This window comes from Mustela putorius, unplaced genomic scaffold, assembly GCF_011764305.1.
Source record: "Mustela putorius furo isolate JIRA1106 unplaced genomic scaffold, ASM1176430v1.1 tig00003853_pilon_pilon_pilon, whole genome shotgun sequence".
In the NCBI taxonomy this organism is placed as follows: Eukaryota; Metazoa; Chordata; class Mammalia; order Carnivora; family Mustelidae; genus Mustela; species Mustela putorius.
Genome location: NW_025422005.1, coordinates 42,441,936 through 42,469,229, shown reverse-complemented (window position 1 = coordinate 42,469,229; position 27,294 = coordinate 42,441,936). Strand labels below are relative to the sequence as shown.

The 27,294-nt window shown below is 43.3% G+C and overlaps 3 protein-coding genes across 11 annotated transcripts in view; 2 read left to right on the top strand and 1 right to left on the bottom strand.

Annotated features, from left to right (window-relative positions):
* Positions 1-584: 584 nt before the first annotated feature.
* On the top strand, positions 585-10,500 carry MAGOH (mago homolog, exon junction complex subunit). The gene is made up of 5 exons (XM_004774423.3): positions 585-771; positions 2,473-2,531; positions 3,738-3,848; positions 8,479-8,561; positions 10,257-10,500. Exons 1-5 carry the CDS (start codon positions 684-686, stop codon positions 10,354-10,356), a joined length of 441 nt encoding a protein of 146 aa, XP_004774480.1. The 5' UTR covers positions 585-683; the 3' UTR covers positions 10,357-10,500.
* Positions 10,501-12,208: 1,708 nt separating this feature from the next.
* CZIB (CXXC motif containing zinc binding protein) lies at positions 12,209-20,410 on the top strand. Of its 6 annotated transcripts, none has more exons than XR_200954.3 (9): positions 12,228-12,381; positions 12,589-12,672; positions 14,145-14,201; positions 14,558-14,639; positions 14,844-14,875; positions 16,334-16,411; positions 17,027-17,092; positions 17,946-18,095; positions 20,153-20,410. XR_200954.3 is itself a non-coding variant. In XM_004774424.2 (8 exons), the coding sequence occupies exons 1-8, from the start codon at positions 12,376-12,378 to the stop codon at positions 18,021-18,023; spliced, it is 483 nt and encodes a 160-aa protein (XP_004774481.1). In that variant the 5' UTR covers positions 12,209-12,375; the 3' UTR covers positions 18,024-19,417. The 6 variants fall into 6 exon arrangements, 4 of the variants coding, with proteins under 4 accessions (XP_004774481.1, XP_004774483.1, XP_004774482.1 ...); XR_200952.3 differs by lacking the exon at positions 20,153-20,410 and adding an exon at positions 19,164-19,417 and having other exon boundaries at positions 17,946-18,230; XM_004774424.2 differs by lacking the exon at positions 20,153-20,410 and having other exon boundaries at positions 12,209-12,381; positions 17,946-19,417.
* The window catches only part of CPT2 (carnitine palmitoyltransferase 2), a 26,295-nt gene continuing 14,950 nt past the window's right edge, over positions 15,950-27,294 (bottom strand). For 2 of the 4 annotated variants that reach the window (XR_001176673.2, XR_006601752.1), the window contains 2 exons: positions 26,324-26,670; positions 15,950-18,853 (listed from right to left, as the gene is read on the bottom strand). The gene's annotated coding sequence lies outside the window, so the exon portion shown is untranslated. Of the gene's footprint in view, positions 18,854-19,589; positions 19,719-26,323; positions 26,671-27,294 lie in introns of all 4 variants that reach the window. The other 2 variants (XR_001176674.2, XR_006601751.1) reach the window with 2 other exon arrangements.

Genomic DNA, 27,294 nt, shown 5'->3' with positions numbered 1-27,294 from the left:
AGCAGTGCATAGAAAATGAGAATGGGAAATTAAATATTCCGTTTAACTTCTACTCACAGCACCTACTCTAGAGACCAGTGAAGTAGAAAGGGAAAGGCAGAGATAAAATGGGAGATAAGTTAGTTCCAGGGAAATGACAATCTCCAAAGGTTTCCCTGAACTAGTCCATAAACAGCAAAGTTCTGTTGCAGCCAATTTTTGACACAGCATGTGCTGAGTTCCTTGGAATCAGGTCACTTAACTTTTTTTTTTCTTTTTTTTTTTTTTCTGTGAGGTCGGCTCATTTAACCCCATTTTATTATTGAGACCTAGGTCCGGAGGCGGTTATCAGCTTTGTCCGACTCCAAGTCAGGTGTATTTAAATGGATGTCGAGCCAGAAAACCCGCCGCTCCAAGCTTGGTGCAAACTCCGAGGCCGAGCTTCAGCCCTATTCCCGCCTGGGGCTGAGGAGGCGGGGCTGCACTGATCCCGCCTTCGGGTGAAAGGAGCCTTGTTTCCGCCGGGTAATGGGCCAAAGTTGCCCCCACTTCCGGGAGCGGGGGAGACCTGGGCAGCTTCGCCGCGGCCGACGGCCTTGCCTTAACGTCACTTCCGCGCGCCCAGGGAGACGTCAGTGTTGGGCGCAAACAGCGACGGTGTGGCTTGCTGGTAAAGTTTCGTCTCGGTTCCCTCCTTATGAACCATGGAGAGTGACTTTTATCTGCGTTACTACGTGGGTCACAAGGGCAAATTCGGCCACGAGTTCCTGGAGTTTGAGTTCCGACCCGACGGTAAGAGCGGCCCCTGGCACCCGGGGAGCAAGGACTGGGCCTGAGGTCGGGCGAATGGGGAGGCCGGGATTCCGGAATGTGCGAGGAGCTGGAAGAGGAAGGGACTGATGACTGCAGCGCGGATCAGAAAGAATCACTCCTGCGATCGCTCCACTGGTTCTTTCCATGTGCAGGGACTTCTATTTGATGACTTTTTTTTTTTTTATTAGAATGCTTCACGCAGGAAACATTGCCTACCTACCTCGTACTAGGCTCTTTTCCACAATCTGGGATCCAGGAGTGAACGACAGACAAGCTTCCTCTCATGGAACGTATATTCCGGTGCTGGGAGAGATATAAACAAAAAATGCCCGATAGTTACCAGTGGTCAGAACATAAAACAAAATGATGGAATAAGTGTTGGTGGGCTGCTTTTTTAAGCAGAATGACCACTGGCGCGCTCTCTGAAAACGTAGTGTTTGAACTGAACCCTGACTGACAAGAAGGAACCAGGCTTGTGAAGCTCAGGAAGAAGAGCATTCTGGACAGAGAGAGTAAGAAGGGTTAAGGCTGTAGGGCATGAATGAGCTAGTAGGCATGTTTCCGGTGGCCAGTATGGCTGAGGAAGTAGTGAGCTCTGAGGAGAATTGTAGGAGACAATGTCAGATCAATAAGCAGGGGGACACCATGTAGGTCTTTATAGGCCATGACAAAGAGTTTGGATTTTATTCTAAATGCAGCAGGAAGCAAATGGAAAGTTTTAAAGAGAGAAAGATGTGACCTCTTCCTGAAAAAGTATTCTAATCATTGGGTGCAGAATGGGCAAGGGTGGAGAGAGGGCTGCTTATTAAGAGACAGTTATAGTTGTCAAGACAAAAAGGAAGTTGGTTCGAACTAGGGGGGCAGTCAAAGCAGATAGAAGGATTTAGGATACTATTGGAGGTAGAACCAATATGACTTTGCTGTTTGATAAGATCTGGGGGAAGGGCCACTGTGGTGAAGGAAAAGGAATCAAAGATGACAGAAAACTCTCATTAAATGGGAGCACAAAGATGAATCTGACAGACCCAGGTTATAAACAAATGGTGACAAGATAGTGTGTTTACATGTGTGCCTTCTATTCTGAGGTTAAAAACTCATCTATTTCCTTTTATCTTTTCCTTCATACCCAGCATATACCTAGATTAGCCTTGTGGATGCACCTACACACAAAGGGCCTTGTATACCAAATATGCTTAATAATAAAATCACAACTTTTCCATCACAAGAATAGTTCAGACTGTTGCATGGTCACATGAATAGTATGTAAACAGCATTTTACAGTTTTCAAACTCCTTTCACAACTCATTTGAACCTCAGGAGGCCGTGTATGCTAGTAAGTTACCATCACTCTCCCTGTTTTCAACTGAGGACATTAACCTGCAGAGATATGATTTGCCAGAGTCACAAAAGAGTCTACTTGTGTTCTTTAATCATACCTGAGCTGCCTTTTGCAAGATTCTAATTCAGTGTCAGCAGTATTTTCGGCTATGAGGCTATTTAATAGCGAAGAACTGAAAAGACTGCTCTTGTTGGAACACCAGAGCACAGATAGTAAATCTGGTAGACACTGAAGGGAAAGCTGGGATACATTTTAAGCAACAGCTGATAGTCTTGTGAGCTAATGACACTTTCTTCATATGTTTTTAATACACACTGAATTTGGTTTTTTGTTTCTTATAGGGAAATTGAGATATGCCAACAACAGCAATTACAAAAATGATGTCATGATCAGAAAAGAGGTAATGAGCCTTTTGAGAGCGTTTCTTTTACTACAGTTTAGCCTTTTGTCTTGTTTTTGTTCTTTCCGGGAGTAGTATTGAAAAAGAAGAGAAGTATTGACGTATCTGTAGAAACCTTCTAAAATATTTCTCGTATCTTTCAGTTTATATTTTCTTTAACAGTGCTGAATCACTTACTGGTAATCATTTAAAGTCTTGCAAACTTGGTTTAAACCCTGAATCTGCTACTTACTATGTGCCCTTGGGCAAATTCCCTGTTCTTTGTCTGCAGAAACAAATAATAAAACCTATCTCCCACTGTCCAGTCCTGTCATAGAATTAAATACATTATACTCAAAGTGTTTGGTATATTCCCTGGTGCATAGCTTTCACTAAAGCTCTTTAATTTGCGTTTGAGAAGGGTAAGGGAGCGTGGGAAAGCAGTTCACATCATTGAATGCATGTTAGATGCCAGGCATGGCACTTGGTATTTTATACACATACGATTTTATGTAACCCTGAGTGTAAGCCTGTTTGATGGGTAGTATTATATACCCTTTACAGTGAGCCCCCAGATATTAATTATGAGGCTTATTCAAGGTCACCTCTCCCTGGCTAGCAAGAGATAGAGTGGGAGCTCAAAGCCGTGCCTGCCTCCGTCAAGTCCATGTGCTCCATTTTGTATAACTTCTGCCACACTGTTGAGGCCTCATCAAGGCTTCTCTTTCCTTTCAACCACTTTGTCGCATTTGAAAATGTCTTGTCAATATATTTTCAGACTATTATGTTTAACTAGCATTCGGTTTTATGTTTACCCACACATGTCAGCCTCCTTATATTTTCTTTAATGGGAACTAATACGCAAAAGGTATTTTAAAAGACATGTCTCTGCTCTTCATAAGCATGTCATCTAGTTAGGAATAACCAGAGTTTCTCACAGATCTTTTGTTCTGGGTTCAAGTGTGAGTTGGGTCTGTAAGCAAGGAAAAGGTCCAAGTGAACAGCATGTCCCAAGAAGTAGAAACAGATGAGGTCTGAGGTGTAGTCACTGGGCACTTCTGGCCTTGCCCTCTTCACGGCTGAATGCCATCGCTCCTTACAGAGGTACTAGAAACTAGTTTTTAGGAAGGGGCTTTTTTTTTTTTTTTTTTTTTTAAATCTTGTATCACTATCTGAGAACACTTGCTTAGGGGTACAGCTTAATTCCATTTTTAAATTTGCTTTCAGGCTTATGTACATAAAAGTGTAATGGAGGAACTGAAGAGAATAATTGATGATAGTGAAATTACCAAAGAGGATGATGCCTTGTGGCCTCCCCCTGACCGAGTGGGCCGGCAGGTGAGTGTTTTAGCAACTGTCCTATAGTGCAGAAATCTTACAACTAAGATGAGTTTTACTGCCCTGCATACAACTGAATTCGTGGGCTGAGGGGGACATACACAAAGCAGATTACAGCACTTTTATCTAAGGAAGCAGTAATCCCACAGAGAGGAACAGAGAGCCAGTGGTACTTCTGACCACCTAGATCCAGCCCTGGATTTCCTCGTGTGCCTCTCCCCTCAGCCCTGCTCAAAGGTTTTGCTGCCCACCTCACTTACTGAATAACTGCTGTGGACAAAGTATTGTGAATATACAAAGAGAAATAGAACATGGTTATTTCAGCAATCTAAGAGAAGGAAAGTCATGCAAGTGGCTAGGTATATGTGTTTAAATTCATGGCTTATATATTTATTCTGAACACCATTATTGTAATTAAAATAAAAACCACTGTCATATTTGACTGTGTTAACGGGGAAGCTGTTTCTTTCTACCTCAGCTGCTACCTTCCTAATCTAGATTTGTAATTGATATCCTTTTTTCTTCTGTCCTGTAAAGCCTGTTTTTCCATCCTGAAATCAGACTAATCTTTTTAAAATGTCGATGTAGTCCACTGATTTTAAGTTCTCCATTGCCTTCCCACTACATTTAAAATAAAATCCAGGATGATTGGGTGGCTTAGTCGGTTAGCATCTGCCTTTGGCTCTGGTCATGATCCCAGGGTCCTGCATCAGGCTTCTTGCTCAGCGGGGAGCCTATTCTCACTCTGCCTGCTGTTCCCCGTGCTTGTGCACTCTCTCTCTCTCTGTCAAATTTTTAAAAATCTTAAAAAATAAAATAAAATCTGAACTCCCACTTTATTTTCTACCATTTTCATAATCTTTTACTGTGTTCAGACCTCACTGACCTTATTTCTCTTCTTCAGACATACGTAGGTTGTTGTTCTTAGTTTAGGACATTTACATTTGCTGCATCCTGCCTGGAATGTTCTATCTAACATTGTCTTTATTATTGCAGGTTTTATTTATTTATTTTTTTTAAAAAAGATTATTTATTTATTTATTTGAGAGAGAGAGTGAGAGAGAGAGCATGAGAGGGGAGAAGGTCAGAGGGAGAAGCAGACTCCCCATGGAGCTGGGAGCCCGACATGGTACTCGATCCCGGGACTCCGGGCTCATGACCTGAGCTGAAGGCAGTCGCCCAACCAACTGAGCCACCCAGGCGCCCCTATTATTGCAGGTTTTAAACATCACTTCCTCGGTGATGTCTTGCCAATCCATTTAATCTAAATTGCCCCTCCCCTTTTTTTTAATGTTTTATTTTCTTTGTGTCATCTGTTATTGTCTGAAATTGTCTTGTTTGCTTTTCTTTATATATCCCTTTTCCTCCACCACTACAACACATTTGCATATACCCTGCAAGCTCCTTCAATACAAGGATTTTACCTGTTTTTTTCAGTGCTATATCTCTAGTGACTAAAATAGTACCCATGTATAGTAAAAGCTCAATAATTACATTTATTAAATTGATATTAAAAACCCATATAAGTTAATTCCTAATTCATCTCAAAAGGGTGGGTCAATTTTTTTTTTTTAACTCTAAATCCAACTTAGTTAACATATAGTGTTTTATTAGTTTCAGGAGTAATATTTAGTAATTCATCAGTTGCATGTAACACCCACTGCTCAGTAGATCAAGTGCCCTCCTTAATGCCATCACTCAGTTACCCTGGAGGGGTTCCTTATAGTTCCTTATAGTTGAGAGTCTCTTATGGTTTATCTCCCTCTCTGTTTTTATCTTCTTTTATTTTTCCTTCCCTCCCCAAATGTTCATTTGTTTTGTTTCTTGAACTGCACATATGAGTGAAATCATACGGTATTTGTCTTTCTCTGACTTACTTTGCTTAGCATAATTCTTAGCTCCATCTACATTACTGCAAATGGCAAGATTTCATCCTTTTTATGGCTGAGTATTATTCCTTTATATATATGTGTGTGTGTGTGTGACTATATGTATATATATAATGTGTGTGTATATATATGTGGGGTGTACATATATACATATATATACACATATACATACACACACACACACCACATTCTCTTTATCCATTCATCTGTCGATGGACATCTGGACTCTTCTGATAGTTTGGCTATTGTGGACATTGCTGCTGTAAACATTGGGGTGCATGTGCCCCTTTGAATCACTATTTTTCTATCCTTTGGATAAATACCTAGTCTAACTCTTGAGGAAGAGTGAAAAGAAAATCCCATCCTCCGTACTTTCTAAAGTTAACTTTTTCTTTATGTCCACAGGATCTCAATAAAATCATATTTATGTATTTTGCCTTACCGTTAATTTTCAGCTCTATTAGCTCATATGACAAACCTAGTAGCCCAGTGAAGAGAACAGGGCGTACTTCTCTACACTAGCAACAGCCTACTGGATGAGGTTACCACAACAGAATCCCATTCATCATAGCAACAAAAGCTTATAAAGAACTTGGGAGTAAATTTAATAAGATGTCTGAAACTTAAAAAGGCTTTATAAAAGAACTAAAAATCTGTATCATTTTTATGGATGGAATGACTCAATTATTATATCCATTTTATTAAAATAATTGATAAATTCATTGCAATTCAAATCAAAATCACAACAAGATTTTTCCTGAAGCCTAAGAGAGCATTAAATTCATGGAAGATCAGAGGGACAAGAGTAACCAAGATAATTCAGAAGATTTCTTGAAAAGGTACAGTCATCTGTACTGTGGTGTTGCTTCAGAATTGACCAGTGAACAGTGGAGCAGAGTAGAGAGCCCAGAAACAAACCCATGAATATATGGCAACTCAGAGTAGGGTATGACAGAGGTGAACTTTCAAATTAATAGAAAAAGGATGGATTGTTTAAAAAATTATATCAGTTGGCAGTATGTTTATAGAATATTTTTAAGTTAGACCATTTGTAGAAATAAAACAAGATTTTAAAACATAAAAGAAAATACAGACTATCTTTTATTATTTTGGGTAGAGAAAGAATATTTTAAATTCCTCAAGGGAAAAGATTGATAAATTTGACTTTTAAAGTTAAAACTTTTGTTTAGCTAAAGACATTATGATAAAGTTGAAAGATAAGCCACAGACTGAAGAAAGATATTTGCAAAACCTATCTGGCAAAGGGTTTATATCTAGAATATATCAAGAACTACAACTTAATAAAAAGATAACCTGGAAAAAAATAAAAGACAACCCGGTGGCAGAATGTGTAAGGGTTCTGCATAGGCAATTTACAGAACTAGGAAAACAAATAGCCAATAAATATCTACATTTTGAAAAGTGAACGTTAGGAAAATAATGATATACCATTTCAGACCCATTAGAATAGCAAAAAATAGGGGTAGGGGGCATCAAGTTTCAAAAAGGATATGAGAAAGAAAAAGGGGATCTTAACATACTAGTGGAATAACATCAGTACAACTACTTTAGGAAATAATTTGGTAGTAACTGGCAAAACTGAAAAAACCTTATACCTTCCTTCTAGGAACACCCCTAGAGATATTTTCACATGCATACAAGGAGATGCATAGAAGAATATTCTCACCACGTTGTTTATAGTACAATAAATTGGGAACTTAAGTCTGCTTCAATAAGGATATAAATGGAATATTCTAAAGAATTTAAAACTAATGAACTAGATCACTTACAAAAACAGTGTTGAATGAAAAAAGCAAAAGGATGCATAGAGTATGATCATTTATGTAAAAATCTTAAAACATACTACCAAATCTAAAAACATGAGTGGTAAAGAATACACCTGAACTTCCAGGATGTGGGAGGGAGAATGGAATTGGAGGTGGACCTAACTCTGTATGTGTAATATTTTATTTATTTAAAAAATCTGACAAACTATTAACATTTTCACACCCGGGTGTTAAGAACATTGGTTTCATAGTTTTCTATATTTTCTGTTAGAATTCTTTTCATCATTGAAACCTATAAATCAAAAAGAAATAGGAAAAAATGAAGAAAAAAGAAGTAGGACTCACTAAATTGTAAATTCTACAAGGACACAGACCTTTGATTTTGCTGATCTGTCCCAAGCACCAAGAACAATAGCTGGTACACAGTGAGCACCCCCCATAGAAATTTTTTAAAGATTTATGCTACTTGCATCACTCTTTAGAAATGGAGGCGCAACAGTGAGTAGCTGATAGTGACAAAGCTGGGATCAAACCCAAGGTCTAGACTGCTCCTTGTCCCATGTTGCCCAGAAAGGTTAGATTCTTGGTATTTATAAAACACAAACACAAAATGTATACATGTTACTCCACTTTCTTTTTTTGTGTGTTTTCTTTTTTTTTTACTCCACTTTCTTAACAATGAAAACTCCTATATAAAACTTGTAAATCCTTCCAAATCCCAGAAATGGTAGAGTCTCACAAACACATCTTCCTCTAATAAAAGTATGAGCTACTCAAGGACTAAATCAATATTTAATTTCTCTTTTTGTTTCTAGAGCCAGTATAAGTTAGTGGGTAGAGTGAACTGGTCTTGTTTATATTGTAGAGTTGGTGTGATTTGACAGGTGGTATATCTTCTGTGTGGTTGATGGAAAATCCAACTTGGCTTGACTTAGTTTTTTTAAATGTTTCTAGGAGCTTGAAATTGTCATCGGAGATGAACACATATCTTTCACAACATCAAAAATTGGTTCTCTTATTGATGTCAATCAATCCAAGTAAGTATGTATGACCCTTATAGCCAGATGTGTCTGTTTTGAAACAGACCAATAGGAAACCCTTAACCAAATTGGGACCATAATGGTAAGATCTGGTATAAATACAAGACAGAAGGGGTCAGGGGTGCCTGGGTAATTCAGTGGGTTAAGCGTCCAGCTCTTGGTTTTAGCTCAGCTCATCTCAGGGTCATGAGATCAAGTCCTATGTCAGATTCTGCACTCAGTGCAGAGTCTGCTTAAGAATCTCTCTCCCAGGAGAAGGGAGTTGGGGGAAATTGGAGGGGGAGATGAACCATGAGAGACTGTGGACTCTGAAAAACAATCTGAGGGTTTTGGAGGGGAGGGCGGTGGGAGGTTGGGTGAGCCTGGTGGTGGGTATTAAGGAAGGCACAGATTGCATGGAACACTGGGTGTCGTGCATAAACAATGAATTCTGGAACACTGAAAAGATATTTAAAAAATAAATGGTTTCTCTTACTTGTTCTCTCTAAAAGGCATAAATCTTAAAAAAAAAAAAAAAAAAAAAAAGGGGGCCAACTTTGTTGTCATCATCAATAGAGAGAAACTTTAGATTATTCTCCAGGGCTTTGTTAGATTATTCTCCAGGGCTTTGTCCTGTTGCTTTTCATGTTTTATTTAGGCACTGTTCCACACAGTTTCTCAGTGACACACATGCAGAGTAGTGTCATAGGAGTAGCCAAAATAAGAACCTGGCCAGAACAGAAAATGAAATATGCCAGAACAGGTGCCTGAGATAAACTGTAGAATCATTGGGTCTATCTGAACAGCTTTGCAGAGTTGGCCATTCACACTAGCACATCTTATACTCTGACCGTGGTGAAACTTGAAATTATTTAGAATACAAACCTAAGGGCCACCTGGGTGGCTCAGTGGGTTGGGCCTCTGTCTTCGGCTCAGGTCATGATCTCAGGGTCCTGGGATTGAGCCCCAAAGCTGGCTCTCTGCCCGGCGGAGGGCCTGCTTCCCCCGCTCTGTCTGCCTGCCTCTCTGTCTAAGATCTTGTGATCTTGAACTTGTGATCTCTGTCAGTCAAATAAATAAAATCTTTTTTTTTTAAGATTTTATTTATTTATTTGACAGACAGAGATGGTAAGTAGGCAGAGAGCCTAGCAGAGAGAGAGGAAGGGAAGCAGACTCCCGGCCAAGCAGAGAGCCCAATGCAGGGCTCAAACCCAGGATGCTGGGATCACAACCTGAGCCGAAGGCAGAGGCCCCAACCCCTGAGCCACCCAGGCACCCCAAATAAATAAAATCCTTTAAAAAAATGGAATACAAACTTAAAAATTCATGTTGTGAGTAGGGAAAATTATAAAGTTGAGACATGAGTCTTTATGCTACAAAGAGTCCTTAGAATTTGGTAACCTCTGGGGGCGCCTGGATGGCTCAGTGGGATGGCTGTGGACTGACTCTTGGTCTTAGCTGAGGTCTTGAGTTAAACCTTAACTGACTGAGCCATCCAGCCTTCTCTGTGGCTCACTTTTAGTACATGCTGGGTGTAACTGTCTTCCCTGTTTAATATATAACACATAGCCTTTTCCTTCTTTATGGGCACTTGGTGGTTTTTAAAGTTTTAGTTCTATAAATACCTTTATGTAAATTAATCTGAGTTAATGTTTTTGTATTTTTGCCACTTTTTTCCAGCTCTTTAAACATGTTTTTCCTTTTGCATTATAGGGATCCAGAAGGCTTACGAGTATTTTATTATCTTGTCCAGGACCTGAAGTGTTTGGTCTTCAGTCTTATTGGATTACACTTCAAGATTAAGCCAATCTAGATTGAAAACTGGTGTGGACACAAGGGGGGTTGGGAGTACCTGTTTTTAATTACCATTATCAGGAAGTCTTTGTGTATATCAGGGCAATATTTTTTTTTTATAAACCATAAATGACTGTCTTTAATAAATATATAGCAAAATGCATTTTTTTGTTATTTTATAAAGACCTAAACATGTGAACTCTCCTCAATATTTTTTAAAACACTAACATCCAATCTGAAGTATTGCCAAAAATCTATTAATCACTGTAGCTATAACCACCAATTTACAGGAATAAGAGAATAGAGAGAAATGTTAGAAAATACAATAGATTAAAAAAAGAGAAAGAAAATGCAATAGAAATCTTATCAATATCCAAAGGAAAATCCAGGGCAGAGGATCTGACTTCTTCAACAAACAAAATTGCAAACATAAAATAAATAGAGGTGGTGTGGGAACAGGTAGATTAAAGGAGATTTAAGGGGCGCCTGGGTGGCTCAGTGGGTTAAAGCCTCTGCCTTCGGCTCAGATCGTGATCCCAGGGTCCTGGGATCGAGCCCTGCATCGAGCTTTCTGCTCAGCGGGGAGCCTGTTTACCCATCTCTCTGTTTCTGCCTGCCTCTCTGCCCACTTGTGATCTTTTTCTGTCAAATAAATAAATATTAAAAAAAATTTTTTTAGGGAGATTTAAGAAACACATAATCAGTATACTGTTCGGACCCTATTTGGATCATGATTCAAAAAAAATTGACATCATTACAGAAATTTGAGCACTGGGTATTTTATATTAGTGAAGTATTGCTAAATTTTTAGGTGTGATGTGTCCACCTTTATTGAGAGAGAATTGGGTAGAGATATAATATGTATATATATATTATATCTCTATATATAGAGAGAGACTTGAGGTTGGGGTTTTTTAAAGTCCTCTTTTATAGATACATCTGTAGGTATTTCAGTATGAAGGATAACATTTTGCTTTAGTACAATATATTCCTCAGGAAGTTTTCTAATAATCCATCTTAAAATCAATACCAACAGTCATTAGGAACTGAGACCTAGCTGGTTTGGACAGTGTGGGAATTTGTGAGTAGATCTGTAGGAATTTTCCTTGCTGCTAAACTAAATTGCACTGCTTCCTTCGGCAAATTGCCGGTTGACCAGATTGTGGGTGCTGAAAGGAACTGGGCTTGGTAAATCTCATCTGTGGGGAGAGGATTAGAATAAGCTCACATCCCAAAAGACGTGTCCTGTCTTTTGACACCTAGGCCAGTGTTCCCTGCAATCCCTGCCCCTATACACACGCTGCCTCCTTCAAAGAGAGCAGCAGCTTAGGTCGGAATCTGTGACCAGAGATGTCAGGGTTCCTAAATCCAGTGTATTCCCCTCTATAGAAAGGTACCTGGGGCAATGAAGTTAAACTGGTGGTAAAGTAGACAAGAATAGTAACTCCAATTTTTAAAAGGCCGTGAGAACCTCAAAGGCGGTAATTGTCGCAAATAAGCTGTTCCTTGAAACACAGCTTCCTTATGGTCTCAGATGTGCCCTGGACCCCATCCCCTAAATCTGCGAAGCTGGTCGCATGCAGGCGGAACCGACGCGATCTAAGAAGCCTCAGAAGGCAAGCAGGGACCAAGCAGTTGGGTGAGAGAAGAACGAGTAGTGAAGAATCAGGAAAGAACTGAGGGGCAGGAGGAAGCCGTGGCAGAGCTTTCCTGCAAGGACTGTGCTTGCTACGGTATCCCTCAGACTAGCATAGTGCCGGCACGAGATCGGCGTTCAGCAAGGATCTGGAAGCAGGCTTCGGCGACCTCCTACTAATTGCGACCTCCACAGGCACTTAACGAAAGAAAAAAAAAAATCCCGGGATGCTAACCGCCGCGCGTGAACGCCCCGCCCTCTCCCCCGCCGGACGCACGCCGGAGGGACGCACGCCGGAGGACCGCACCCCGTGCGCCGGCGTCGCCCACGTTTACGAACGGCCGGAAAGTAGCGGCGGCAGCTTTCGCCAGCCCGGTTGGTGCTGGGCAGAGCCGAGCCACTATGGGGGTGAGGCGCAGGCAAAGTGCCGCCAGGGCAGGGACGGGGAGGTGGTGAGGACCTGGGAGGCGGGAGTTCATGCCAGGAGGGACTGAAAGAAGTGGGCTCGCGCTGAGGAGTGGGGAGGCAGAGCTCGAATCTAGGAGGGGCAGTGCCGGGGCTCGGTAGGACTGCGCAGGCGCGGTTCATGCACTTGCTCTGGCACTCCCTCCACAGAAAATTGCGCTACAGCTCAAAGCCACGCTGGAGAATGTCACCAACCTCCGCCCCTTGGGTGAGGACTTCCGGTGGTACCTGAAGGTGCGACTGGACGGGACCCTAGGCGGGAGAAGGGAGGGGCAACGGTGGGGAGGTAGGCGCTGCGAGGTTCCGGAAGGGGGCGGAGCGCCAGGGGGCCGGGCCTAGAGAGAGTTTTTCGGTGCCGAAGTGCGGCTCGGAGAGCAGCTTTGTCTCAAACCATTAAGAACGGACATGTGTAACCGCCAAGTGGTATTTTCCTGAATAGAATTTGTTCGCTTTTCTAAATGTATTGGTTAGTTCTTTTTTTTTTTTTTTTTTAAGATTTTATTTATTTGGGGCGCCTGGGTGGCTCAGCGGTTTAAGCCTCTGCCTTCGGCTCAGGTCATGATCTCAGGGTCCTGGGATCGAGCCCCGCATCGGGCTCTCTGCTCAGCGGGGGGCCTGCTTCCCCCTCTCTCTCTGCCTGCCTCTCTGCCTACTTGTGCTCTCTATCACATAAATAAATAAATAAATCTTTTAAAAAAATTTTTAAAAAAGATTTTATTTGACAGAGATCACAAGTAGGCAGAGCAGCAGGCAGAGAGAGGGGGAAGCAGGCTCCCTGCTGAGCAGAGAGCCCATGGGGGGCTCCATCCCAGGACCCTGGGACCATGACCCGAGGCTTTAACCCACTGAGCCACCCAGGTGCCCCTATTGGTTAGTTCTTAATTACTAACATCTCGGAGATCCTTTTGTAATTTTTCCTCCGTGAAATATTTTGTTTTGAAAACAGAAAAAGAGAGACTACTTGAAGGGGCCTTGGGATTGTTTAGTAAGGAGGCGAATTTCACCTTCTGTTTTAGTTGATCAGGCTTTATTTATTGTGAAATCCCTTTAGTTTTGATCGTGGCTTCCTCCATCCCTCCCCACCCCATACTGGTGAATTTGGTACTCTGGTGGCTCCGTCTACAGACGGCCTTAACTCTTCCAGATCATCATCTGTTTCCCTTCTCATCCAAACCCCAGCATCATTCAGATCCTGGCAATAGCTCTATTCCTTTTAGGAAGCTTTCTCGCCACCTTTACTACCAAATATTTTGAAGCTCAAGTACCGGGGTTTATTTGAGAAGTTGATGTTCTTCCACTTCAAAAAGCACAGAGTCTAGCGGAGAAGACAGAGAAATAGAGTAACAACAGTGATAAGTACTTTTACTAGGAACCTACAAGGCCTGTGAGAACACAAGGGAAGTTCCAGACTCAAGAAGGGGTGGGGGTTGGCGCTGTTGAGACCATCTCGGTACTACAGGAGCCTTGAATTTCCAGCCAGACGATACTTCTTAGAGGAGGGTGGGCGCAGCAGCAGGAGAAACCCTAACCTGTTCTTTGCCCAGAGAGAAATTTTGGTTATGTCCTTGGTGGGGCTGTTCTAAGGATGAGGTGCGGTAGTTGATGGGAAGATAGGTTGAGCCTGCCTACGTCACACTTTCTTGCCTTTCCCCTGTCTGCCCGACTGAGCTAAACTACTTTACTAATTTTCTTTTTCCTCCCCCAAGATGAAATGTGGCAACTGTGGTGAGGTTTCAGAGAAGTGGCAGTATATTCGGCTAATGGTAACTACTCCCCCTACCACCATACCCACATACAAACACATATAGGCCTCTCCTCAGGGATTTGGGGAAGGAACCAGTGGCCCTGATCTCTCAGGTCTTTGGACCCTGCTTTTTGTGGTTTGGAAGGGCAGCCATTAGTATGGTCAACACTGGGAAGAACAGGCTTCTTCGGAATGTGAGGCAGAGTTCCAAATCAAGGGGAGTCCCTCTCTCAATCTCAGGAAGCTCCTCAGGATTCTTGTCGTAGCTGATGGCATTCCCTGTTTGGGTTTTGATCTCTTCACCTATCTAGTAAGTGGTAGACGGGATCCATGTCTAATTAATGCGTGACTACAGATTCTGTTTACCCTTGCCAGGACAGTGTGGCACTGAAGGGAGGTCGTGGCAGCGCCTCCATGGTCCAGAAGTGCAAGCTTTGTGCGAGGGAAAACTCCATCGGTAGGTCATGTCACAAATCCTGAGTTGTACCAACTGGGGCTACATCTTCCTGATACAAAGCAGGCTCATGTTACTGTGGGTAGACCCAGGCCTGAGATGCCCAGGCTGTGGCAGCCGACTCTTTTCCCCAGAGCCACATATGGGCACCAAGATGGGGGCAGCGTATGGACTCAAGTCAACTTTGTCTTCTCTTTGACATTTCAGAGATTTTGAGCAGCACCATCAGATCTTACAATGTAAGTTTCCTGCTGTGGTGGCAGGTGGTGGGATTAAATCTAAGCTGGGAGCTAGGAGGTTGGGGTTCTAGAGTTCTGTCTGTACCAGAGTGACTTTCTGTGGGATATTCATTCATATACTCACTTGTTCACTCATTCACTCATTCTGTCACCATATATTGGCTGAGTGCCTGGTAGGCAGAAGATTCATAATCAGGCTATTACAGTGTCTTTTCTAATAAGCACTGGGCTGTGGGAGCTCAGGGTACCTCTGGCCCAACCCTTCCACTCAGGTTCCATCTCTGGGAGCACTTGCCCTTTCTATACTGGGGAACTTGTGAGCCTTCTCTGGCACCCTTGATATTGACATTAGCTAGTTAGTTTTACATTACTGTGTAACAAATGAGTCCAAAGGGGAAAGAGGGAGTGTGTGCTTTTAAGTCTCTTTGTTTAAAGGGTAGTTACTTATATTCACCCATTACTTAGTATTTTTTTTAAGATTTTATTTATATGAGAGAGCATAAGCAGGGGGAAGGTAGGGGAGAAGGAGAAGCAGACTCCCCACTGGGCGCTCAGTCCCAGGACCCCAAGATCATGACCTGAGTTGAAGTCAGACACTTAACCAACTGAGCCACCCAGGGGGCCCCCCTTACTTAGTATTTTTGAAACATGTCTGATTTATGCCAAATTCTCAGCTTTGTTCTGAAGTTAGAGAAGTCACAAGGACTTGCTTTCAAGTAAATAATATATGGCAGATGAGACACACCAGCAAACAAAAAGCAAACCAGGACCAACAGAGAGTGCCTCCTTTGTGCTGGGCACATGACTGGTGTGTAGGAAATGATTTTACAATGAAGGACAGAATGAGATTGAATGTGTGGGTGTGGTGCTTGGTATCTCTGAGCCCATGGGTCAGGGAGGCTTGAATTTCCTCGTTCTACCAGCCCCCTCAGAGGTGCCTGTTCCACGTGAAAACCCCTTTTCAAAAGCTTTTATTTAAGTCATCCTCCTGCCTCACAATATGGCAGAGTTTTAGTCAAAGGCTGTAGTTAAGTGTCCGGGCCATTGGGAAGATCTGGAAACTTTATAGGGTAACATTCTTGTTCACATTTTTTTTATTTTGATAACTTTATCTGCCATTTATTGAGCACAGTGTCAGGTACTATAGCTAGGAACTTTACACATAGTTCAGATTTTCACAGCGAACCTCAGCCCAGTCTGACAATCTTGGGCCCTAGCTGGGAAGAGAGGTAGAGCTGTCTGAGATCATATCCAGGCAGGCCGACTCTAGTACTCAGTCTTTCTTCTGCAGCAGCTCTGTCCAGGCGGGACAGCAGCTCTGTCCAATGCAGGCCTCTTCCAGAAGAGGAGGAGTTGCTCTCGAGTCCCTTCTGGGGTAACGGGTTGTAGGGCCCCTTTGGCAGGAAGGGCAGCAGCACTGAGATCTTTCCAAGCGCCATCAACACACTTCTTTTCTAGGCTGAAGACAATGAGAAGTTCAAGACAATTGTAGAGTTTGAATGCCGAGGCCTTGAACCAGTTGATTTCCAGCCCCAGGTGCGTAACCGCTATCTGTGGGGAGCTCATACAGGAATAATAGAACTTTGCTTTATCCAGAGACTGTGGACTAGGACTTCTCCTAAGGGTAGTAACTGTTATTTATTAAGTGCCTACTGTATATTGGGCACTGTGCTGGTCACGTTTACATAGTACTTCCTTAAATCCTCACAGTAACCCTGTGAAGTTACTCATCCTATTGTTTGGACAAGTGAAAACTTTTTTTTAAAGATTTTGCAGCTTGTGCAGGGTGACAGTAAGCATGGGAACAGTTATTTGAACCCCTGTCTGACTCCAGAGCCCGTTCTCATCCCCATCTCCTAAACAAAACTAAGGTCCAGAGAGGGGAATGACGTGCCCCAAGTCTTTTGGGAGCTCAGGGGTAGTGGAAAGGTTTACCCTTCACCTCCTGCCTCTGGTCCAGGGCTCTAGTTGAGAGGAACTGCTGTAGTACTGGGAAGGCTGCCAGGCCTGGGAAGTACATGATTCCAGAACAGGTGCTCACACTGCATCTCTGTCCTCCCATCCCAAAGGTGGTTTGAAAAGAGCCAGTTCCCTGGCCAGGCCTCTACCCCCTTTCCCCCAGACTAACCACTGCCTTCCTGTCACCCCCAGGCTGGGTTTGCTGCTGAGGGTGTGGAATCGGGGACAGTCTTCAGTGATATTAATCTGCAGGAGAAGGTACAGGACTTTGGGGCCTTGTGGGGGCACTGTATGGAACCTGGTGGGAACTACCCTTTGGGTGAACAAAGATCAACAGAAAGCTGACTCTGCCTTCTTATTTTTGTTGGTGATTTTGGTGTTTAAATGGCCCCAAGTATAGTGCTAAAATGTTATCTAGTGTTCCATAAGTGAGAAGGCTTGGATATGCCTAATGGAGAAAATGGATGTTAGATAAGCTTTGTGTAGGCATGAATTCTAGTGCTGTTGCCTATAAGTCAACTATATATAAGGTGTTTTTAAACAAAAACCTACCCAAAACAGAGTTGTATATTGATTGGTTGAAGAAAATGTGATCAGAGGCTTCCAAAAACATAACCCTCTATTTCCCCTGGGAGTAATGGTTCACTATTTACTAATTCAGTGTTTGTGGTGATTTTGTAGAATGTAACCACCATGAATAATGAAAATCAGTTGTATTACTGAACATGTTACTACCTTAAATAAGCCTGTGGTCAGGCTTCAAAAGGACAGAAACCTCCTTCAGTTTGCATAGCACCTGATAACAACAACAACTGGAATTTACCGAGCTCTTATATGTGCCTGACATGATGCTAAGTATTTATACCTGTTTCCCCATTTGCTTCTTTCAATATTCAACCTGTTTTTGTCCCTTTTTTTAATAGAGGACAGAACTGCGGCTCTGAGAAGTTAAGTGAACTTGCCCAGAATGCCTCTAGCTCTGTTCTAGGTCATACATATTCATGAATGTCTCAGTAAGAGCCTGAACTGGGCCTTTAAAGTCCCAGAGTGCCATAGTCCCCACTGTCTTAAACCATCTCATGAGGCTGACAGGGCCATTTTTCCCCCACAGGATTGGACTGACTATGATGAAAAGGCTCAGGAATCTGTGGGAATCTACGAGGTCACCCACCAGTTTGTGAAGTGCTGAACCTTCTTCCTGCACACTTGCCTCTAAGAACTGAGAAGGGACAACGTGCCCCAGGCAGCAGAGCCCACTGAGGCGAGTCCTCTCATCTCTTGTTTCCTGGAAGTTATCTAAGCCCTCACCGCTGCATGCTGGGCTCTGTCACAGCTTCCCAAGTCCCACCAATAAAGCCCCTGTTCATCCTGCACTGGTGCATGAAGGCAGAGTCAGGTAACAGATATGCCAGCCACAAATAAGAACTTCATGTTGGAAGTCTCTGGTTGCTTCCTGGCACATTCCCACAGTAGAGGATCCAATTTGTAAAATATGCAGGAGCACATAGCTTCTGAGGGCTCTCCAGCTCTTGGGGAGCAGGTAGGTTAACCCAACGGACCGATGGTGTCAAAGCCAACAGTGCAAAGAGCAGCTGGGCCTGTGGAACGATGCCATGAGCCCCATGGTCCTGAGCCAAAACACTACATTGATCACCTTGGCTCCCAAGCAAACCCAGGCATTTCTAGCTGGTGTCACTTCATAGTCCATGGCTAGCAGGGACTTTAGAGGCAGCAGCCCAGTACTGGCATGAATCTGCTCTGTGAAGTTCCTGCTGGACAGTCATCAAGTCTTTGTCCATTTGCTGTGATGGGGCAATCATCTCCCGCCAGGGGAATCAATAGGAAAGTTCTTCCTTCTGCCAAGTCAGCATCTTTGCTCCCTAAAGCTGCTTGTCCTGGTTTGTCACCTTTGTGGTCACGCTTCCATGTTCTGCCCCTGGACAGCCCTGTGGAGGTCTGAAGACAGGAGTCAGGGCCCTGTAAGTCTCGTAGGCCTGGTTCCCTGGGTCTGAGGATCCCCTGCAGAGTAGAGAGAGTTGTTCGGTGCAGTTAGATGGTGAGGGTATGCTCAAGCATTCACACTGGTGAATCCACCATTCGGAAAATCTGTTGTGAGACACCTTATTTCACCAGTGTTGCTGGAGTCAATCTTTTGGAAGTAAAAATGATTACCTTCATTTTTTGAGAGGCCCATTAGGAAAAAGTATGCCCACTTCCAGACTGGTTGTGGGGGGCACTAGAAAGTAGCACTACTACCTCAGATTTGGTGGTAAAGTGATCCCAACCTTGTCCGTTCTCCAGTCTGGCATCTACATCATGTTTCCTCTAGGTTCCCTATGTTCCTGGCCCCTGGATCTGCTCTTTCCAGTATGTGACAGAGTAGAACTTCTTTGGCCCGCCGTCCGCCAGCAGGTCTGTCCAGTCTGTCACCCCCAGGGTCCAGTCCACTGCCCAGCCTGAAAGCAAATAAGTGGAAGCTGCCTGAGAAAGCAGCCTTTCTGGGTTTTAGTCTCTTACGCAATAGCCAGTGTGTGTGTGAAGCTCACAATGACAGACAATAAAAGGATCTCAAGGTTTCCTTTATATTTTAGATTATTTTCTCATTTTTCAGGAGGTGGAAGAACCCAAAAAATCATTAAGGGATTGAAGGAAAATTAGATGATGCAAGTGTTCAGAAAAATACTCATTCAACAACAAAAACAACAGAACTATAGAAACTCTAAGCAGACTGAGAATAGAAAGGAACTACCCTCACCTCACAAAGTAGATTTATAGAAAATGTAGAGCAAATGAAATGTGTGAAGTAGTCCAGTCAGGGTCAGGGTGAGCTGATACCCCCTGATCACCACCACTCTTCCTTGCGCTTGAGGTCCCACCCAGTGCCCTAAGACAACAAAAAAAGTAAAGGGAAGGTATCAAAAAGGAAGAAAACTCATTTTCATAGATTGTGATTTTCCACTCACAAAATACAAAAAAGCATTAATAGGTGTTGGATTTAAGATCAATATACAGAAATCAAATCCATCCATCAAATCAAACCGATGACATTCTGCAAAATAAAAATCGAAAAAAAAGTACTATTTATAATAGTAATAAGAAAAAATACCTCCAAAAGTAACTGGGAGTTAAATCTATCAAAAATGTTCATGACTCTAGTATATGAGAAAATTATTAAACTTTGCTGAAAGGTATTAAAGCCTAAATAAATGGAGACCTATATACTATTACTGGAGGATAGGAAGACTTGGTAGTATATCCTTCTCAACAAATGTATTTTTAAAGTTCTTATTCAGATCTCAACTTTTTTTTTTTTAACAGAACGTAGGTTGATTCTGAATCTGATGCCCTCTACTGGATGCCACGATGTAGTGACACAGCAGTGGCAATGAAGCCCGCACAATACTGGCCTTGTGATGGACAAGTGGGACAGACCAGTGGGATAGTAGACAGACCCCAGCATGTGTGAAAACTGGTTTAGGAAAGGTGCTGTTGCAGATCAGTTAAATTTTTAACTCCCCAATAAACAGCGCTGGGGCAAATGTTTGAATATGAGCAGTAAAAGATACTGGGACTCTGTTTCTGCATATGAAAGTCTATTCCGCCATTAGTTATCTTGGGTGCTTTGGTGCAGCAGCACGGTGGGGTAGAAGAACGCTGGGCTCAGTGTCTGACTCACTGTAAACGCTGGGCAAGTCCTGTCCCTCTCAGGACCCCAATTTCTCCATCTAAAATAAGGGCAATTTCAGCTCTGATATTATGTTACTAAATAAGAATTAGTCAAAATGGTGGTGGCATGTCTGAGGCCTGCCCCACATCACCAGGAAAGTTAGTTCCCTGCCCCACACTCCAGGACTGGTCTCCTGTCCACATTGTGGATGGTAAAGCTGCTGGATGCAGGGACAAGTGGAAGATGAGACCATCTGAGTCCTCAGTATGCCCTTCTAACACTATCTTTGCACAGCTGTTTAAAAGGTGCCATCTTTATCCAAGAGAATTTTTTAAACTTGGCTTTTGGTGAATGACAAGTTGAAGGTTGGGTAACATTAAGCTGCACCCTCGTGTACAGCAGTCATTTCCGTTATTTCCCAGGAAGGGCAGAGGCACCCAGGATCTCTGCCTGACCAGGCAGCCTGATCATCTCACAATGCTGTCCCCACTCCTTTGTAAGCCAAGTCACCCTGGGCTAAGCCCTATCCCTGGTTAGCCATCAGAGCCCCAGAGAAGGCTGCGTGCCTGGCCTTCAGAAAGCTCGGGACTCACAACAAGGACCATTTCCACACTCCTGACACTTAACTATGCATCTGAACTTTGATTCCGCCATCTTCCCCTGAGGGCCTCTGCTGCAATAGGCTCTACAGGGAGAAGATGAATGAGACCCAAGCTGTCCTGTTCAAGAGCCAAGCAACTATAACCCACTAACTAAAACCGTTATCCCAAACAGGTGCACTGGATCACTGGGAAAACTTTTGAAAAAGACATTTCCTGTCTCTACTTCATTCCTATTGAATTAGAATCTCTGGGCTAAGATCTGAGATTTCCTTTAATTTAAAAGCATTCTCGAATGAATGATGTATCCAGATGACCAGAGCACACCCTGATTTCACAGCAGGGTGTGCTTTGGTCTGCTGTGGGGACTAAAGGAGATAATGAAGGCAACATGTTCAGCACAATGTCAGGGGCATTATACAGAGGGAATGGGAACAGTGACGACTTGGTTAGAAATGCAGACCGTCTGTGCTGTTCTCTAAACATGTTGCTGCTCCCTGAATTGGGAAACAGCAGTGAATAACTAACTAACCATGTCCTAATTCCCCAAGTATGGCTGTTACAGCTCCCTCTTCTGAGCCTACTGCTTCCTACTTAGAATTGGTTTGGAACCAAAAGATACAATCTCATGAGCCAGGACAAATGCCAGGCTTAATTATAAAAGCCAATTACTTAGATTTACTGCAGACATGGATTAAGTGAGAAAGACGTGAGGGCTTTGGGTTAATCCATAAGCTCAACCTATGCCAAATGCAAACTGACTGAATTAAAAGTGGTCACAGGCTACATCAAAAGAAATAATGGCAAGCCGGGGGGTGAGAGCAGTGCCCCCAACCATTGGTCAGTCCATGCTGTGGGGCTGTTTCATTTGGTGCTCTCCATTTCAGTGCAATGATAAACAAAACTCACTAGGCCTGGAGATGGTTCCTGTGGGGTACAGCAAGAGAACAGGAGAGGTTTATCCAAAAGAAAGCAAGAGGCGGCGGGGGCGGGAAGGGTGTGTGTGCAGCAGACATGGTCAGTTTTTACAGAGCTGAAGGAGTCCCATCTGGGCAAGAGCAAAGACAGCGACACTCCATAGGGGCAAACAAGCACCAAGTGTAGAGTTTCAGGAAGAAAGATTTCAGCACAATACAAGAGAGACTCCTAATGTTTGTCCAAAATCGGAATGTGATACATTATAGATGGGGAGCTCCTAATCCCTGGAGATATTCAAGAAGAAAAAGGTTGTGAGGATTCTGGCCTCACAGGTAACTTACACAAGACCAGATTTATCACATCAGAATTCTGGTTTTGATCCATCCAGGCAGGAATTACTGTGCTAGACAATCCAAGGAATTCCACAACCTTCAGTTAAGAATCGCTACTGCTTGAAATAGGATGGGACAGGGGAGGGAGACAAAGCATAAGAGACTTAATCTCAGGAAACAAACTGAGGGTTGCTGGGGGGCAGGGGACAGGGAGGGATAGGTTGGTTTGGTTATGGACACTGGGGAGGGTATGTGCTATGGTGAATGCTGTGAGTTGTGTAAGACTGATGATTCACAGACCTGTACGCCTGGAGCAAATAATACATTACATGTTAATTTGTAAAAAAAAAAAAAAAAAAAAAAAAAAAAAAAATCCCTACTGCTACAAGCACAGTGGAACTGTCAGAGGGTAACTGGAAACTTCTTTCTCCCTTTTGAAATATGTTTTAACAATGACTAGAGAGGGAAATGAATTTGCAATCAATTCAATGTGCTAGCTCCTCTGGACAACCTGGGCACTCACCAGGCTGCTGCTGCTCTTCCTGCTCAGCCAGCAGTGGTGTGGAGAGGCTGCTTCCGTACATTCTACATATTTAACTGGAAGCACTGTTGCTCACTCTCTCTGCCCAGCTCCAAAACCTCTAACTACAGCAACAGTCACCATCCTGCTGTTCCACGTACTACACAATTCATGTGCCATGCCATGCACTGTGTTGAATGTGGGGATACAGGATATGGCCTTCAGCCCTCGAGATGCTTGTTGCGACAAACAGTCACAGTACCGGGCTTCAGAGGGATAGTCAGTTCCCAAATATTTAACAAGCCCTGGGGCCCCTCTGGTCTCCCACAGTCTAACAGTGGAGAAAGCTGCAGAAACTGCAAAGTACTGTGGGAAAGGTGAGACAGCCAAAAAGCTTTAGGCATACTCAGTCTCCAAGGATGGGGTGAAGGAAGGTTTCCTAGAGGAATTGAAATCTAGCTGAAACCTGAAAGTTGAGCAGATGATCAGAAGGGCGGGGAGGAAGTTGTGTTCCAAGCAGAGGCAACAGCATGCCATGGCATCCCTGAGGGAGTGTAAGTAAGCCTTTAAGAGAGCTGAGGCTGAAAACATGAGGTTGGTCAGCTCCATCCAAGACTCAACTGTTCCATTAAGGGGCGTGAACTTCTTTCCAACGTAATGAAAAACCATCTTAGAATTTTACGCAGGGATATGATCAGGCTTGAACATGAGAAAAATCACTGGCTACAGTGAGGAGGGAGAATGGACTGGAGGGAATGAGTGGGATCTGGAGGCAGGAAGGCCAGTGAGGAGTGAATAAATAGACTCCATCTCCTGATAGGAGGAGCTACAAAATTACCTTCAGAGGTATGGGTGCCAGGAGGGAACAAGACAGATCTCCAGCAATAACCCACCCTGTGTCAGGCTCCTTAATGGCTAAAACAGAAGTCCAAGCTAGGAGGAGGAGGATGGAGGGCAGGATGACCCTGCAACACCATAACCTTCCTTTCTCCATCTACCACCTATCTCGTGTCTACCTCCTCAAATCCTGGCTCCCATTCTGTCATTGTGTCACATGAAGATAACTGGAAAGGTAATCTGGAAAGCATGCTTGATGTGGTCTAACTTAAAACATAAGCTATTAGAAATCACACTGAGGTACCACTTCACACCCACCAGAGTAGCTATATGGCAAAAAAGATAGATGGAGGGGTGCCTGGGTGGCTCAGTGGGTTAAAGCCTCTGCCTTCAGTTTGGATCGTGATCCTGGGTCCTGGGATCAGGCCCCACATCAGGCTCTCTGCTCAGCGGGGAGCCTACTTCCTGCTCTCTCTCTTTTTCTGCCTGCCTCTCTGCCTACTTGTGATCTCTGTCAAATAAATAAATAAAATCTTAAAAAAAAAAAAAAGATAGATGGATGTAAGTGCTGGTGAACATGGGAAAAGCCAAAACCTTCATATTCTGCTGGTGGAAATGTAAAATGGTTCAGCTACTGTGGAAAACACCCTAGCAGTTCCTTTAATGACGAAAGAGAGCTACTACATGACTTAGCAATTCCACTCCTAAGTCTATATATACCCAAAAGAAATGAAAACATGTTCACACAAAAACTTATACACTAGTATTCACAGAATTATTCATAATAGCCAAAGGTAGACAACCCAAATGACCATCAACTGGTGAATGAATAAATGTGATATACCCACATGCTGAAATAGTATTCAGCAATAAAAAGAAAATAAGTACTGATAAATAATAGAGCATGGACAAACCTTGTAAACATTATGCTAAGTGAAAGAAGTCAGTCACAAAAGGCCTTACATATATAATTCCACTTATGCAGAATGTCCAAGATAAGAAAATTACTATAGGGACAAAAAGTAGATTCGTATTTTTAGTGTTTGGTTGCAGGACAGGGATTTGAGGGAAAAGGAGAATGACTGCTAATGGGTACAGAGTTTCTTTTGGGGATGAAAATGTTCTAAAATTCATTGTAGTGTAGTGATCGTTACACAACTGTGGATATGCTAAGATGACTGAATGATACATTTAAATAAGTGGAATATATAATATGTGAAGTATATCTCAATAAAGCTGTTTAAAAAAAAGAGCTACATGGTATCTGCAAAACTCGCTTTGGGGCTTCTCGGCAAATCTCAATGAGAAGAAGATAATCTCTAGAGAGGCCGGTATGGCTGTGAATCTGAATTTGTGCCACACTTGTTCTGGAGTCATGAAGAGAGAAAGCCACCTGGACAAAACTTGCTGATTTCCCAAAGCCCACTCCTCACATGGGAAACTCTACATGGGAACGGCTTTAGGGTCAGGAGGAGCACAGATGTGTTTAATAAAGTTCATTCTCCTGAGTTGGGAGGCCAACTAGTTTAAGATAATTACTGGAAGCTTAGATGAACAGAAACATAATAGAAAGAGCCCTGGACAATGAATCAAAAGAGCCTGTCCTGAGCCTACCACTTATCAAATGACCTTACATTCCCCAACTATCCATCTTCTGTACATAAACTGGAGACAGTAACTTCTGTCCATTCCAGAGATGAGGGGATCAAATTAGCTGAATATTTTACAAATGTGCAAGACGTGTATGAGCGCCAACTGGGTTGAGACTTAATAAACTATTAAGGGTTTCTGCCATCCCAGGTACCACTATAGAAGCCTTCACAGCACGAATCCAAGACCAGGAGGAAGGGTGGGGTAAGTTTTAAGTAGGAATGCTGAACAAGGAGACAGACCATAGAAGAGATTCCTTTAAAGAACTGCACGTACTCAAGGTGTACTGCCGAAGGGTCCATTCACCCTGAACAAATGCATGAAATATGACATTTCAGCCCTGCAAGTTCCAATCAAGGTTTTGGTTTTAAAAACCTGGGTGTCTCAGCTGGTTAAGCAACTGCCTTTGGCTCAGGTCATGATCCTGGAGTTACAGGATCAAGTCCCGCATCAGACTCCCTGATCGGCAGGGAGTCTGCTTCTCCCTCTGACCTCTCTCCTCTCATGCTCGCTCTCTCTCTCTCTCTCAAATAAATACAATCTTTAAAAAAATAATAAAAGCTCATACTACTTCGATAAGCAATAGAGCAACAGCAGCACAGACACCACAGAGCAGCAAGGGAACACAAACTGAGCCTCAACTACTTGCCAGGTGCTTTCCCTGCATCACTAGAGCTAGCCCTCATTACATTCCCATGCTATAGGAACTGTCCTCAATCACAAGGAGCAACACACCCCAGAGAGGCGGAATAACTTGCCTTTGGTCGTATAGGGAGGACATGGTAGAACCAGGATACCAGTTTTTGGAGGGATGGGTCACTATTTATGACAAATATTACACACTTAAGATCCTCTTCTGTCAGAAACTCTTTTAGACGACGCCGTCCGCCTCAGCCAGAGAATAGGAGGCATCTGACTCACCCACCCTGCAAATGGCCCCACAAATAGCATAGGTTTTAAACTTACCTTTGGACTTGCCTGTCGCCTTGTCAACCATTTCCTGAGTCTGCACAGGTGGACAAACCCCACAGTGTCGTTCTGCAGCTGAGAGCATAAGGTAGGCACTAGTAGGAGCTAAGAGTAGGAGTGCAAGAAGCGCAGCATCCTGGCAGCTATACAGGCGGCGGGGCGGGGCCCCGGCTAGTGCTTCCGGGTGACGAACGCGCGCATGCGCAACCAACATCTGGTTCAGGTTTCTTGATCAGGTTTTCTTGATCGTGCTTCACAGATGAGAACAACGTGATGTTCACGTGCACTGGCAGCTATCAGATGTTCCGCTCGGATTAAACCATGGAATACAGGGAACCTGGTACCTGTTGGGTAGTCACTAAATGACAACTGAGTGAAGGACAGGTGGAGGCAACTTAGAAGATGTGCAGGTGGGTTTATGTGAACTGTAAGGGGAACTGAGGTAATGCACTGCAAGTGCTTTGTGACTGGCTCATATGAGAATTCAAATCCCGATGTCCAGTAAGCCCCTGGGCGATCCACCATAAACTCAGCTAAAATTAAACACAAACAAAAACCATTCCTTTTCAAAACCCAAGATAGAACAGAACCAAACACCCTTCCTTTCATGTTATAGCAGTGTTCAACAACAGACTGTTAACAAAAATTCTGTGTTCTCTCAAAACCAGAGATTTCAAGTCCGAAATGTAAAGTAGTCATGTGTACATTAGGCCATAGATGGCAGGAAAGATTCAGCTGATTAAATGCACACCAATTATAAATCTTCATTTGGCTGGATAGTCAAATAGTACTCCCCAAATCCATAGGAATACCTTTTACTACTGCAGGACTATCAGAATCAAGCACCAGCACTTTCCAGAAAAATGAAGAGGATTTTTACAAAGGATGTCCCAGGAGAGAGAGAAGTTCATAGGGAGGATGAAACAGCACTTCCCACCTCACCCAAAAAGCCAGGAGCCAGTGGGAAC